We start from the raw sequence: 14,439 nt of genomic DNA on the forward strand, positions 1-14,439 counted from the left end.
AATCTTCAATACTTTTTGCCATAATGGCTGCACCAGACTACATTCCCACCAACAGTGGAGGATTCCCTTTTCTCCACATCCTCTCCAGCATTTATCATTTACGGACTTTTTAATGATGGCCATTCTGACTGGTGTGAGGTGACACCTCACTGTAGTTTTGATTTGCATTTCTCTGTTCATCAGCAATATTGAGTATTTTTTAATGTGCATACTGGCCATTTGTATGTCTTCACTGGAGAATTATCTGTTTAGTCTTCTGCCCATTTTTGGATTAGGTTGTTTGGTTTTTTTTGTTATTAAGTTGTATGATCTGTTTATACATTCTGGAAATTAAGCCCCTGTCAGTTACTTCATTTGCAAATATTTTCTCCCTTTCCACAGGTTGTTGTTTTGTTTTGCTTATGGTTTCCTTTGCTGTGCAAAAGCTTTTAAGTTTAATTAGGTCCTATTTGTTTATTTTTGCTTTTACTTCTATTGCTTGAGTAGACTACCCTAGGAGAACATTGCTAAGATTTATGTCATTAAATGTTTTGCCTATGTTTTCTTCTAAGAGGTTTATAGTGTCTTGTCTAAAACAAAGTCCTGAAGCCATTCTGAGTTTATTTTTGTGTATGACGTGAGGGGAGTGTTCTAACTTCACTAATTTACACGTGGCTGTCCAGTTCTCCCAACACCACTTGCCGAAGAGACTATCTTTTCTCCACTGTATATTCTTGCCTCTTTGTCTAAGATTAATTGACCATAAATCTGTGGGTTTATTTCTGGGCTCTCTATTCTATTCTGTTGATTCATGTCTGTTTCTATGCCAATACCATGCTGTTTTGATTATTATCAGAGCTCAGTGCCATAGGTCTGATCCATCCCACCCACATCAAGGACATAGTTTGAATTTTGATTGCTCCAAAGGTGGTTCAACTGAACTAAGATTACTTGTCATTTTCAATAGAATCAGTGTTCTTCACAGCAAAAAGGGCCAGATGAAAATGTATTAATACTGGTATAACCTATATCAGCATTCTGACCTATTAGCAGGACATAAAATCAACTTGGTGGATTTCAATCAGCATTTTAAAATAGAAATATAGAAATAAATGTAATTTATGATAGTGCTTCACACATAGTAACGGTTAAGTACTGTTTTGCAAAACTTTTGCTTCAGTTAATAATATCTGTGTATATCAACTGGGTGGCTGAAGAAGTTAAGGATCAAAGATCTTTCCCGATGGTTGTAATCTAATGGCTACACCAGGAATCCAGAGTAAGGGTTCAATTTCCAAATTAGGAGTAACACTAGACAAACAGTTGATTTTAGATTATTTTGTTGTAAAGTGTCAACATGTATCACATACCCTGGGGACACCTTATAAAATGGCTTTTTAAGACCACACTGTTCACCACCATAAAATATTGAGTATAGATATGGTTATCCCCAAAATGGTATCTTAATAGCTTACAACAAACCCAACATCAGTCTTCACACAACACCAAACTTACAAGCTTTACTCCAGCCCTAAGTTTTTGAACTGGAAATTTTTGGTGTGTAAAAACAACAGGAATTGCTTAATTTTAACGTTAAATGAATACTGTGTCCTTTCCTACATTCTCAACACTGAAACCTAGTATCTTAAAAAGCCCTGTCAAAGCAAATTAAAGCCAAACAACAAAGGGCTCTAACTGGCCAAGATTTCGGACTCTTCTTGCAGTTAAGGGGAAAGGAGGGCATCCAGGAAAAAAAAAACACAAAACCCAAATCATACATTTTAAACTTGTATGTAGAGAATGGGGGGAATGAGGAAAAGGGCTGCTTAAGTTCCTTATCTTCTCTTTGACCCAAGGTCCCAAATTGCTCAGACATAAAAATAAAGATGCTCGATGGACTGTGAACTATGAGTATCTATGTTGTCTTCTTCCAGAGGCTGCAAGTTTCATCTAAAAGAACATGAGTTCATACCTCAGTGAAGAATCTATCAGCGTATGAAGATACATCTTTGTCTGTTAAACAGGACTTCCATCTGTCTGAGCAATGTGTAAGCAGCCCACAGAAGAGGGAATGCTTTATTCTCTTTCCACTACCTTAGTATCTCAAACTCAACAAACAGCCCACTCCAAAGGGTAAAGGGAGTGATCATCCAGATAATTTAGGCCTCCAATATCTCATTTTCACTTTATATTCAGACTACTCAGTCCTTGTCTTGCCTCAGCACAGTCCTGATTATACTCAAAAGAAAAAGAGAAAAAGGGGGACTTTCTCCAGGGCCTAATCTTTTCAGTCACTACACCTGGAACATACAGAAACTCCAAGGGAGTATAAAGTTAAGGTTTTCTAGCTACAGCTCTTTCAAAGTAATGAAAGACAAAATGATTATGTTTCACATCCTGTGGGAGAAAGTAAGAGAAGCTGATTCCTGCCTCAGACTACTCAAAGATGGGTATGCACCTAGTGCACATGGACAGCCAACTGCAAAGTTACCCTCTGAGAGATGTTATCAGGGCAGCCTCTATATTTTGTGCAGTTCCCTCTCCCTGGGTAAACTCTAAGACCCCATGGTAGACCCTGGCAATAGGTACACACCTGTGGTGATCAGCACCTTCACAGCCACCTGTGGAAGAGAAAAAAAGGCTTGGTATTGGTAGTGTGCATCACCAAGTACCAGCCAAAGTTAGTAGTTGCCTGGAAGACTGCAGCATGTGTGGACATGTGGAATGTTCACTCAACAGTAACTAAGGGTATCTGAAAAGAGAATAAAGAGAAAGAACCTGACCTGGTTTTGTGGATGACTGCCCAAATTATAGTTTCTAAAGAGTAAAACTTATCAGGTTGTAATTATTTCCTAGATTTTGGTATTTAGAGGAGAAAATTTTTCAGCTACAAATTCCATCATGCAACATACTGCTTATCACTAACTTATCAAACATCACCCCAAAACCCTTTCCTGGTTCTTAAAAACGTCTGTTCCCTCTTCTCTAACCCTTCCTGGCAACATGCCTCTCATCACATCAGAACACACAAAAGTTTTGTATACTTGTCTTCTTTTTTAGATGGCAAGTACTCTTAACAGTGGGGATCCTATCTTACTTACTCTGAGTACAAGGTAGACACTCAAAAGACAGCAGGCTGAAGAATACTAAACTTATCCAAGAAAACCAGCAGGACCCAGACTCCCATTGCAAGGTTAGTCAAAGGAGCAGTGGATGGGGATTCAGGAGACAGGGCTTTCAGTCTCTATCACCTAGGTGTGCTATCTTGGGACAGTCAACCCCTGTGATTTTCTGCCTTCTTCATAAAAATGAGGGGTAACTTTTCTGCAAATACAAATCTATTTTACAATAAAGTTTAATAATTAAAAACAAACAAAAAAGAGGAACACATTAGGTTTTATCTCAAAGGTTCTTTCTACTTCAGTTTAAGCAAAGTTTTCAAGACCCTTACTATCAACCAGTCAACCAGCCACCAATCTAAACGTGAACATCAACACTGACCAGTTTCTTTATGAAGACATTACGCAAAATGGGGAAATCTTTCAAAACCAAGCATCTAATAATTATCTTCTTCTCAGCTAAAACGAAACTAATTTCCTATTCACTTTTTTCTTTTTATTGAACTCAGATTGGATTCCAATCCCTACATGAAAACAAAATCCATTAAAATGTGTATTCTACTAATAGAGGTTTCCCTCCTACACATTTCCTAGCTCCCTTAATTTGTTCCATACAACCAAAACATCTAAATATCAGAAAGATTTCCAGCTGCTTTCTTGAAAAAGCTTTGTATACTGGCCAGTCCCACATTCCTGAGGGAATAAGAGAAAAATAAAGTCTAGGAGTAGAAATGACCTACAACTCCAAAGAATTAAACAGAAAATGAGAATTGAATTTTATTTCTAAGGGACTGAAATTCAGTTGTCACAAGACTTTCCTGTTGTTGCACTACTACTCATTTTCACATAACTTTCAAATTTTTAGGATGAGGTGACCATTTGTATTCAGGAACTCAGATTTCCTCTTTCTTCCATCCCTTCTTTTCCACTCACTCTAAAATTCTGATTCCATTCAATCAGCCTCTGCTTTCCTTAAGCACATACTCATCCACTAAGCAGGACTGACTAAGCTTTACAAAATCTCTTAATACGTAGAATAACACCTTCAATTCACTGTGATTTCAGCACAAGAGAAAACATGGTTGAAGAAAAATGAAGCAGCAAAAACTTCACCTCTATACCATACCTCTTACAGACGGAAATAATATCTTAAAGATGATATAGTCAAAGAACATGACACATGGCAGAAATAGCTCTATCTATGATACTTAAGTATATAGGTACTGAATATTAACAGCCACCCTACACACCCATTATCCATGTGTACAAATAGTTACTGAAGGCATCCTGACTGCAAGAGCCTCAAAAACATGGTATTGGGCCAGATTCTAGTATATGGTGCTAGATGAAGTGATATAGAAGTATTACAAATACAGCTTCTTAAGCCTTCTATTGTCAATGGCACCCAGACCCTCATTTCGACTGTCAGGAAAGGACTGCTTACCTTCAATGTGCCGACGCACTGTCCAGACAGCATTGGGGTTACCAGGTAGCTCTGAGACAGCCATTTCTGATACCTGACAGAAGAGACAAACCACATATCCAGTGAGTATGAAACTCAGCTCCTTGCTCACAACTACACAAGCTAACACAGTTCCAATATGGCAGGAATCACACTGTATATACTAAATTAAAAGAAAGGAACCATCCAGTCAGAAAGTACGTAAGAACCAAAATGCAAGAGGTAATAGCAATCCCCATAACAGACTTCAACAAGCAGCAACAGGATAATTGTTGCATCCAAACTCACACAAAAAAGTGAGCATGTGGGAATGAAACAGGCCTTTTAAGTTAGCATCCCATTTCTTTCTCTCACTCCCATAAGGCCAAATTCCAACTCTCTTCACAGAACAATTCAAATGTTACATCCTTTAGGAAAAATCTTCCCTTATCCTCTTGGCTGGCAGTCATCTCCTCTTCCTTCTATAAGCTCTTACAGAAATCACAATCGCCACCTCTTAGGATACTTACATAAAAAGTGATCTGAGGAACTGTTTTGTCCTTCCTACTAGATTTTTACACTCCTTAAGGTCAGAGTCAAGAATCCTCTGAATGTCCTACTGGTTCTTAAATGAGAACTCAAATGATCTAGAGGGGAAAACTGGGTGTGGGTCACACATGAACTGCCCTATACTGTCCTTGTAATTCTTCTGTAAATCCAAAACCATTCTAAAATAAAAATTTTATTGAATATTTCTTAAATGATGTAGAGACAAAAAAATAAGCAGCCTAAAACACTGTACCTTTTATAGGAAGAACTCAAGTACATATGTGAAAGGTATTACTCTTTCGTTGGTTTACTGATGTAATAATAGGAGTACCTGATCATGGTACAGGAGAACCCTAGAAAGCTTCATCATCAATAAAATGTAAATGTCAGGTATACTACAGTCTATACACTGAATGTAGTATCTGACAGTGTCCCTGCTCAACTGAGACCATAATCTAGCTAGACAATAAGGTTCAACAAACAGACATAAAGGAACACAGCAATATTCAAGAATTTGAAAATATTTTTTATATATAACAAAGACATTTTTTATAGAATTAGGAAAAAGTGAGAGGGGGCAGGGGCTCCAAAACAATGATTCTTAATTGAATCCTTTATCTTTTATACCGTACACAAATTTTCTGTAAATGCATGTATGTATTTTTTGTGTTGAGTACTTGCTTTCATTCAACAGCTACTCAACAGGATCCAATGAGCAGTAACTAATCAAGAACTACTGGTCTCAACTGCATTCGAATCATTGAAAATTGGGTGACCTGATGAATGCCAAAATACTCATTTTGGCAGAGTTAAAATGTTTTTGAACAGCAATATTAATAGCTAACACTTATTGAATATTGAACAGTTACCGTATGCCAAACCTTGGTAACTGCTTCCTATGCATTCTCATTTAATTCACACAACAATCCTTTAAGGCAGGTGCTGTTATTAAGCCCATTTTACAGAAGAGGAAACAAAAGCTTAGTGATAGCTATTTAGTAGTAGTAGAGCCAGAATTCAAAACTGAGGTCATCTTGCCAGTGTTTCAATAAAAATTAACAAAAATAGGCAGTAGCCCTCTAAGAGTCTGGAATTTGCCAACCCCAAGCTCTAAAAGCAAACTGTCACAGGAAGCTTTATTTTACTCCTAACAAAATCAAGTCCAGGGCACTTGCTAAAAGGCATCAACACTAGAACCATGATGAGAAGAGGTTATGGGATCTGAGAAGATAATTTTGTCCATATTTTTTAGGTGTCCGTATCACCCAGAAAGTCCAACAATAAAGGATTCATTAAATAAATTACAACCCACCTACTATGGAGGTTTATTGCAAAAACATTAAAAATAGCATAACTTTAGAGTACACAGTAATAAGGAATAAATTAAGTAAGATACAAAAATGTATACAAAGTATTAACAGTTTATAAGTATCTAAAAACTTTGAATTAAGACCTAAAAGTAAAGGGAGTAAAACGTGCCATGCAGATTTCCTAATCTCCATGAACCTAGAACTAATAAAGGTGTTTTTCCCCTTTTATCTCCATTTGCCAAATTTTTCAAATATGCCCACCGTGCCAACATGATAAGAATAGGACATGTACACTCTAAACTGTATGGAAGTAAGGAAGGAAGAAAACATTGTTTCACAGAAACATTAAATACATTTTTAGTCTCATCAGAATAAAGCCAAAGGTTGCGTTATCAATGCTTCCCTCCAAACTCTGCAGATGATCTAGCAATTTCAATCTTACCTCAAGTCCATGCCTTAAGACTCTCAGAGATGACCGGGGTCCCCTACCACAGGCCACATACAGCTGTGGAGTGTCTTCATTGGCCAGATCAGCTATCTGCAAGGAGAAAGTTAGGGGGGAAAATGTCTGCTTGTGATAATTCTCCGCACCCAAACCTGATTATTCTCAGGGAGACAAACCACTTTTTAGTAGGTAAGGCTTTTTAGTATATTAGGCTGTAAATATTGCTACAGTTTCTGGGGGTATGGAATGAAAAAGACCCAACATTCCAAAAAGCAAGCCAGTCTGAAACAAGTTTTACCAACAAAAAGAGGCTTATATAGCTTCTTGAGTTAATGAAGTATTTTTTTTTTTACAGTAAGTGAAGCTGTTATATAACAAACTAAAACTTTGGTGTTTCCTTCCAACTAAAAATATAGATAATAAACTATATGACCATTATCTGTGACTCTGTCACCAACATTAAAGTTTACAGATACCGCCAATTATCACTTCTCTCATCACTACTTCAAAATTGTATTTTTTAGACCTGCTGCTAGAATGCACATGATCAGTTACCCTATCTACAGATGTTCTTATGATTTGTCTGATCAACTAATGGGTAACTTTGCACCTGGTCGTTTGCCACCAAATGGGGAAGCCATGTGTTCTTGTACTAGTAACCCAGACATCTAGCTGCTTTCCAGTACAATTAGAGGTCAGTTATTTGTATTTGTAATTTTGTCAAGCTGTACAATTCAAATGAAAATTTTTGACTGCCTGTAAGGCAGTGCCGCCTACTGTAACATGGATGAACAAGCGGCTTGTGAGCGTATACAGCCTTTACACTGATTTCTTAAAAAAAAAAAAATTAACTCACCTATTTTAAAAGCATCTTGTTATTTTAAAGCCCATTACAGAAGCACATATATTAATTTTTCACAACCTAAAAAATTACTTGCTATCTTGACAATCGTGTTTATTACTATATACATTTAAAAATATTATTCAGAGAGGGGATGCAGATGACTCATCAGGCTAGAAGAAATACGTAGCAAAAAATGCTTACAGTACTGCTAAAGATACCTGAACTTCCTGTTCATTTTATTCTTGATCTACAAACTATTTACACAATTATTTCCTCAAATTCCAATGAAAATGGAAAAAAAAATTACTAATAACCCAATTAGGAATTACTCATACTTATTTTCTACTGCCCTTAGAACTAACCCTTTCCCAGGAAGAAGGAAAAGCAGTTAATTTCAGAACTGTTCATTTTGCCAGGAAGAGTGACTGATTGCCGACCTGAGTCCCTAGCACACAGTTAGCAAAACTCTCTCTTACTGAAAGTATAATCATCTAGACAAGGTCAGGTGGTACCTAATGATCACTGGAACCCAAGGAAACCAGGATACACTGACATGATAAAATTCCTGTTACACTTGAACACCAGTAGTGGGAGACAAAAATCCCCATCCTGGGCCACCCTGGTTTCCTAAAAAGGCTCTGTTACTGAATGATCCTAGTGTCTCTGGAGTATTTTAAGGAGGAAATGAGTGTTAAAATGAGATAAATAAAGGAATTCATAGACTCTTCAGTGATAAAAGGTCTATTTCAGAATCCCGTGATGAGGGCATTACATTAAAAAGAAAAACACACATGCTTATAGGTGCAGAGAAAATGCCTGGAAACAATCACTGGAAGCTATTAATGGTGAAGGATTGGTGCAATGGAGGGTTGAAAAGACTGGGGGTAGGATTTTTTCTTTTCTTTTTTTTCCCCTCTAACAAAAGATTTATTGGTCTGTGGTCATTAACTGAGAAGTCAATTTAACAAGGAGGGCCTCAGTTAACATTTTTGTGTCAAGTAACATGCGTTTAGAACTTCTCTGGAGAGAGCACAGAATGAAACTCTAATCACGAGTGAGAAATATTTAATTACTGCCCCCGTTATTGAGCCAACAAATATTTACTGTGCACTCAACTCAGTTTGCCACTGTCTTTAGAGGATACAAAAATTCATGGCTCCTGATTTTTAAGACCTAATATTCTTTGAAAGATAAAACATGTTTGAAAAAAATCTCTAATTCAGGGCTTTATATGCCAACTGCTAGAGGTGTACCTCAGTCAAAGTTCTAAAAAAGGTGAAATTACATTTAACAAGGCCAATGGGAACAGCTTCAAAGGGAAGCAGAACAGAGATGGGCTGGGCTTCCCAATAAAAGAATCCAAATCCTTCACCATGGCCCAGGATTTTTTTTTTTTTAGCTTTGTACAATCTGAATTTTTATAAAACAAGACTTTTATAATAAAAAAAAAAATTAAGCCCTAGGATTTATGTGATGGTTTTTAATCACCCAAGTACCTTTAGCTGCTTCACCCTTAACACTGGCAATTCCACAGACATTCTGCTAAACCTAACTCTTAAACTAGACCTTAATTTAATTGGAGTTAAAACCTTAAATTCATTCAGATTAAAAACCAGCTGGCTGGCATTGCTCATTATAGTGACTGAAAAGACCCACACCTGGCAAAACAAAATGGGAGAGAGGCTGTCCAACTCATCAACCAGCACAAGGTTTTTGAGTGGTCTTGGCTGAAAGAAGAATGTGTCTCCTTCTTCCAGAGGCATGGCAGATGAAAACTCAGGTTCTTCATCATCATCTCCAAGATGTGCAATTTGATATAAGTAACTGGGGAAAAGCAAAAGACTTTAGTTAAAATGCTTTGTCTTATGTACAACATGATAAGTATAATTAATATGCTATATATGGAAGCTGTCAAAAGACAATAAATCCGAAGAGTTCTCAACGCAAGGGAAAAAAATTTTTTTTCTATTTCTTTAATGTTATACCAAATGAGATGATGGATGTTCACTAAACCTACTGCAGTAATCATTTCATGACGTATGTAAGTCAAATCATTATGTTGCACACCTTAAACTTACACCCATGTATGTCAATTATATCTCAACACAACTGGAAGAAAAAAAGCAAATAGCATTTTTAAAAAATTTTCTGTCTGAAGATGTTTGCCATCCAGATAATGCTCATAAATCACTTTATGCTGAGTCAGCATCTATAGTTTGAAATCTCTGCTTATGAGTGAGCTTTTCTACTTAAGAGCAGGGGCAAAAAATGTAAGACTATTGAATTCAAACTGGTACAGTGACAAGAAGTTACAGCATACAGTGGTTAAAAAGCACTGAGCCTCGACTAGAGTGCCTGGATTTGAATCCTAGTTCTGCCCCTCAGTTGTGTTATTACTTTATCTCTCTGTGCCTCACTTGTCTTGTTTGCAAAATTGAAAAATACTTTCCTATAGAATTCAATGAGTACTTAGAGCATTACATCGCATCTAATAAGAACAATTTTTGTCAAATAAAATGAAATATGGATAAAGGAAATCCAAAGAAAATCTATAACCACTTCCCATTTTAACCATTAACCAGGCCAAATCTAACAAAAAAACACTGATGACTTTGTAAAAGTATGCAGATAATATTATTCCTAACAACGAAACATAAACATATCCAGAAATAATAAGCAACAAAATCATCTTGCTTTTCTGTCTGTCCTCTGGCTCTATAAACTGAGTCAAACACAAAACACACACACACAAAAAAAAGAGAGAGAGAAAGAGAGAGAGAACGGAATTTAGGAGTAGATAATCTGTAACAATATACCATCACAAACTGAGTATGCAATGAGCCTACTTGTGGGAAGCAGCTCAATTAAAATAAAACACTACACTGCTACTGGTCATGTTTATTCTTTAAGTAATACAGCAAACCTTCAATACAAAGCGCTTTGAACAACTGAATGTAGCTTTTTAGGAGCAGGATAAATGATTAAATCAGGGTCTCAAATAAGCCAAATAAACATCAGCATTTAACTTTGGTAAACCCATCAGATTCTATGCTAAATTATGGAAAAGCAAGTAGTTGTTATCCTTGAAAGATTTACAAATGCACTGAGAAGACAGAATATAAAAAGTTAAGTAATCCAAACTCCTTATTCAGGCAAGGTGTCTATATACAGATGATAAAGATCACCTCTCAAAGATACCTTCCCTGTCTAGTAACTGCTAGATAACCAAAAGGATGCTGGGTTCACTATCTCTATCACAGGAAAGGTTGCTCTGGTTGAATCAGTTTCCGTGACTATAGTGCTATGCTTCAGAGCAGGAACTTTGGAACCAGGTGGTCTAGGTTTTAGTCAGATTTAGTTGTGTGATCAGATTTCTTAAATTCTGTGACACCAGTTCCCTAAACTATAAACGGGATAACAACACTGTTATAGAGTATGTTACTCATTAATATTTGTAAAGTGCTTAGAACATAGTAAACGGTCAATTAAGTGTTTGATAAACAGGTTGCCTTATCAGTTAACACCCATAGTACATGTTTCTGATATCCCAAATCACCACTCTTAAGTCTTCTAGATTTCAGCAGCAGCAGTAATGGCTAATTTCTCACAAGCTCAAACCCATCTCACTCTGATAAATATCCCATCTGTGCATTGTAAGCTTTCTGGACTCTGCCCCAAAACATCTATTCCAGGAGAGGTTGCCTGAGCAACAGAAGGTACAGGAGAGATCATGCCCCCAGGAGTAACTTTCAACCCAGGAGGGAGAGGAGCTGGTGTTAACCTCCAGGCGGCCAATTTCAGAGGCATTTTGCATGCTTCTCAGCAGGTCTTGACAGAAGCCAGTTCCCATAGCCCACAGCAGGAACCTTGGCAACACACCCTTAATATTGGCTTGTCCTCTTTCCCTACCTCTCCCCACTGATCTCTCATTCTTGCTTCCTGCAATTACCTCCCAGTAATCTACCTGGCACCTTAGTCCTTTTCTCAGGCTTTGCTTACAGGAGAACCCAAGATAAGACAATATAAGAAAAGCATTCAGAACAGTGCCTGATACATACAGACAAGTACTCAACAAATGTACACCACTATTCTTCAGAACAAAAGAAATCATTGTCTGTATTAAAAACTTTTAGAAGACTTTATAGACTATAGGGATGTGTAAATCCTAGCAAACACACTATCTGCACAAGGTAATAGGCAAGAAGATAATACCTTATGCCTGCAGCTATCGCCTTATCAGTACAGGTTATTATCTAAGTTTTTAATGTCTGCCATCTACTAGATGAAAAAAATGGTACCCTCTTTTGACTGGCATTCTTTCAATTATGAATGAGCTTAAAAATCTTTTTACATATTATACCTATAGACCACTGGTATGTCTTTTACTGTGAAAAGCATGCTCAAATCCTGTAACCATTTTTCTATTGACTGAACTGCCCATTTTTATTCAATGATTTTCAAAAGCTTATTAACTCTCCCTTTGTCATGTACTGAGAAGAAAAAAGGTTCCTTACACCGTTGGTGGGAATGTAAAATGATACCATCTTTTGAAAGACAATTTGGCATTCCTATCAAAATCTCACCCCACATACAGGAATTTTACCATGGCTTTATTCAGCTAACGTGCCAAGATATACCCACAACGTCCATTTTAGCACTGTTTATAACAGCAGAAGTACAAACCACCTAAATACCCAGCAATAGGGGATATAGCCATAAAATATTATGTAGCCATTAAAAATGTATACTGTACACCAAATGCAATGTATGGGTCTTGCTAATATTCTGATCTGAACAGATCAACTGGAGAAATATTGAGACAATAGAGAAATATGAATATTGACTGGCCATTTGATTATATTAATAAACTATTATTATTTCGGGGAGGTGTAAATAAAATAAGATTTGCCATGGGTTGGCCTTTGTTGAAGCTGAGTGATGGGCACATGTAGTTATACTGAACAGTGTAATTCATTAATTATACTATTCTCTCTTCCTTTGTGCCTGTTAGAAAATTTCCATAATGAAAAAACAAAATAAAAATTTTAAGTGAAAAATAAAGACTCACTGATACAGAAAGTTTTTTTTAAGATGTACTGCTTTTTTGAAAAAGTAAACTAATAGTTTTTTGTAGAATGTTTCAGTTCTCTAAAATAAAACTACCTATACATGTTAAAAAATAAAGATAATGGAAGTAGATACAACAAAATGTTGAAGTGACTATTCTGGAATCCTAGGATTATGAGTAGTTTTTATTATTTATTTGCTCTTTATTCACTCTCCAAAACTTTCTACATTCCAGAGTAAAATAACAAGAATGGGATTAATCAACATTTACTGAATGCTCACACAATAAAAGTACTTCTTAGTATCTGACATTTGTATTAAATACCCACGAAATCCAGTAAGATATACATTATTATTATCCCCACTTGATAAAGGAGAAAATTGAGACATACTGCTAGAAAACATAAAACCAAGATTGTAATCCAGGCAGTGTGACTTCAGAGTTTATGGTAGACTATACTGCCTCTTCCAAAATGTCCCTGACTAAAGGATAGTATAGAAATTACGCAGAGATAGGATTAAGCAATTAACAGAAGATATACTGCTAGGCAAATAAATGAAAAAAGTCCAATCTTTTTATTAAACAAAAATTTTACCAAATTAGCAAAGCTTGATATATATATATATATATATATATATATAAATATATATATATATTCCTAGTGTAGACAATATGAAGCAAAATAGACAACATACCCTGCTGCAAAACATAAATCAGCAAAAACTTTTAGTAATTAAGCAATGTGTCAAAAACTTTGAAAACGTGTACTCTTCAATCTAGCAACCATATCCTTAAGTCTACTTAACAACAAATAAAAGCTTACTTAAGTAAATTAACTCATGCCCACATAATGGAATATTGTATAGGCATTAAAAATGATGTACATTCAACAAATAATGCTAGGACAACTGATTTCCACATGTAAAAGAATGAACTTAAACTGCTACTTAGCATCCTATAAAAATTTTAACTCATGCACACCAATGTTCATAGCAGCACTATCTACAATAGCTAAGACATGAAAGTAACCTAAGTGTCCATTGACAGTTGAATGGATAAAGATGTGGTGTGGATGTGCGCATGCGCATGCAAATGCAAATGCATACACACACACACACTGAAATATAACGCAGCCATAAAAAGAATGAAATACTGCCATTTGCAGCAACATGGATGGACCTAGAGATTATCATACTAAGTGAAGCCAGACAGAGAAAGACAAATATTATCTGATACCACTTACATGTGGAATCTAAAAGCACAAATGAACTTATTTTAAAAAGAACAATAGTAACCTAAAATGAAAAATATGAAAACAAATATACATGACTGAAACATTATGTGATATACCAGAAATTGATGCAACATTGTAAACTGACTATACTACCAAACAAAAAAAAAGAAAAAAGAAAAAAGCAGCAACAGACTCAGATATAGAATATAAACTTACAGTTTACCAAAGGGGAAAGAGGCAGGGAATAAATTAGCAGTATGGAGTTAATAAATACATAGTACTAGATAAAAAATAAAATGGAAAATAAACTTACAGTTTACCAAAGGGGAAGGGACAGGGAATAAATTAGGAGTATGGAGTTAATAAATACATAGTACTATATATAAAATAAAGCACAAGAATTTACTGTATAGCACAGAGAATTATATTCAGTATCTTATAATAATCTGT

The 14,439-nt window shown here is 35.9% G+C and overlaps 1 protein-coding gene across 3 annotated transcripts in view; it reads right to left on the bottom strand.

Annotated features, from left to right (window-relative positions):
- Positions 1–14,439, bottom strand: part of SF3B3 (splicing factor 3b subunit 3) — a 44,097-nt gene that overhangs the window by 17,288 nt on the left and 12,370 nt on the right. For 2 of the 3 annotated variants that reach the window (XM_006199695.3, XM_072967696.1), the window contains 3 exons: positions 9,346–9,511; positions 6,841–6,936; positions 4,543–4,615 (listed from right to left, as the gene is read on the bottom strand). In XM_006199695.3, the coding sequence (XP_006199757.1) occupies positions 4,543–4,615; positions 6,841–6,936; positions 9,346–9,511 (335 nt within the window). Of the gene's footprint in view, positions 1–2,572; positions 2,601–4,542; positions 4,616–6,840; positions 6,937–9,345; positions 9,512–14,439 lie in introns of all 3 variants that reach the window. The other variant, XM_015235503.2, reaches the window with a different exon arrangement.

The sequence above is a fragment of the Vicugna pacos genome, chromosome 9, assembly GCF_048564905.1.
Source record: "Vicugna pacos chromosome 9, VicPac4, whole genome shotgun sequence".
NCBI lineage: Eukaryota > Metazoa > Chordata > Mammalia > Artiodactyla > Camelidae > Vicugna > Vicugna pacos.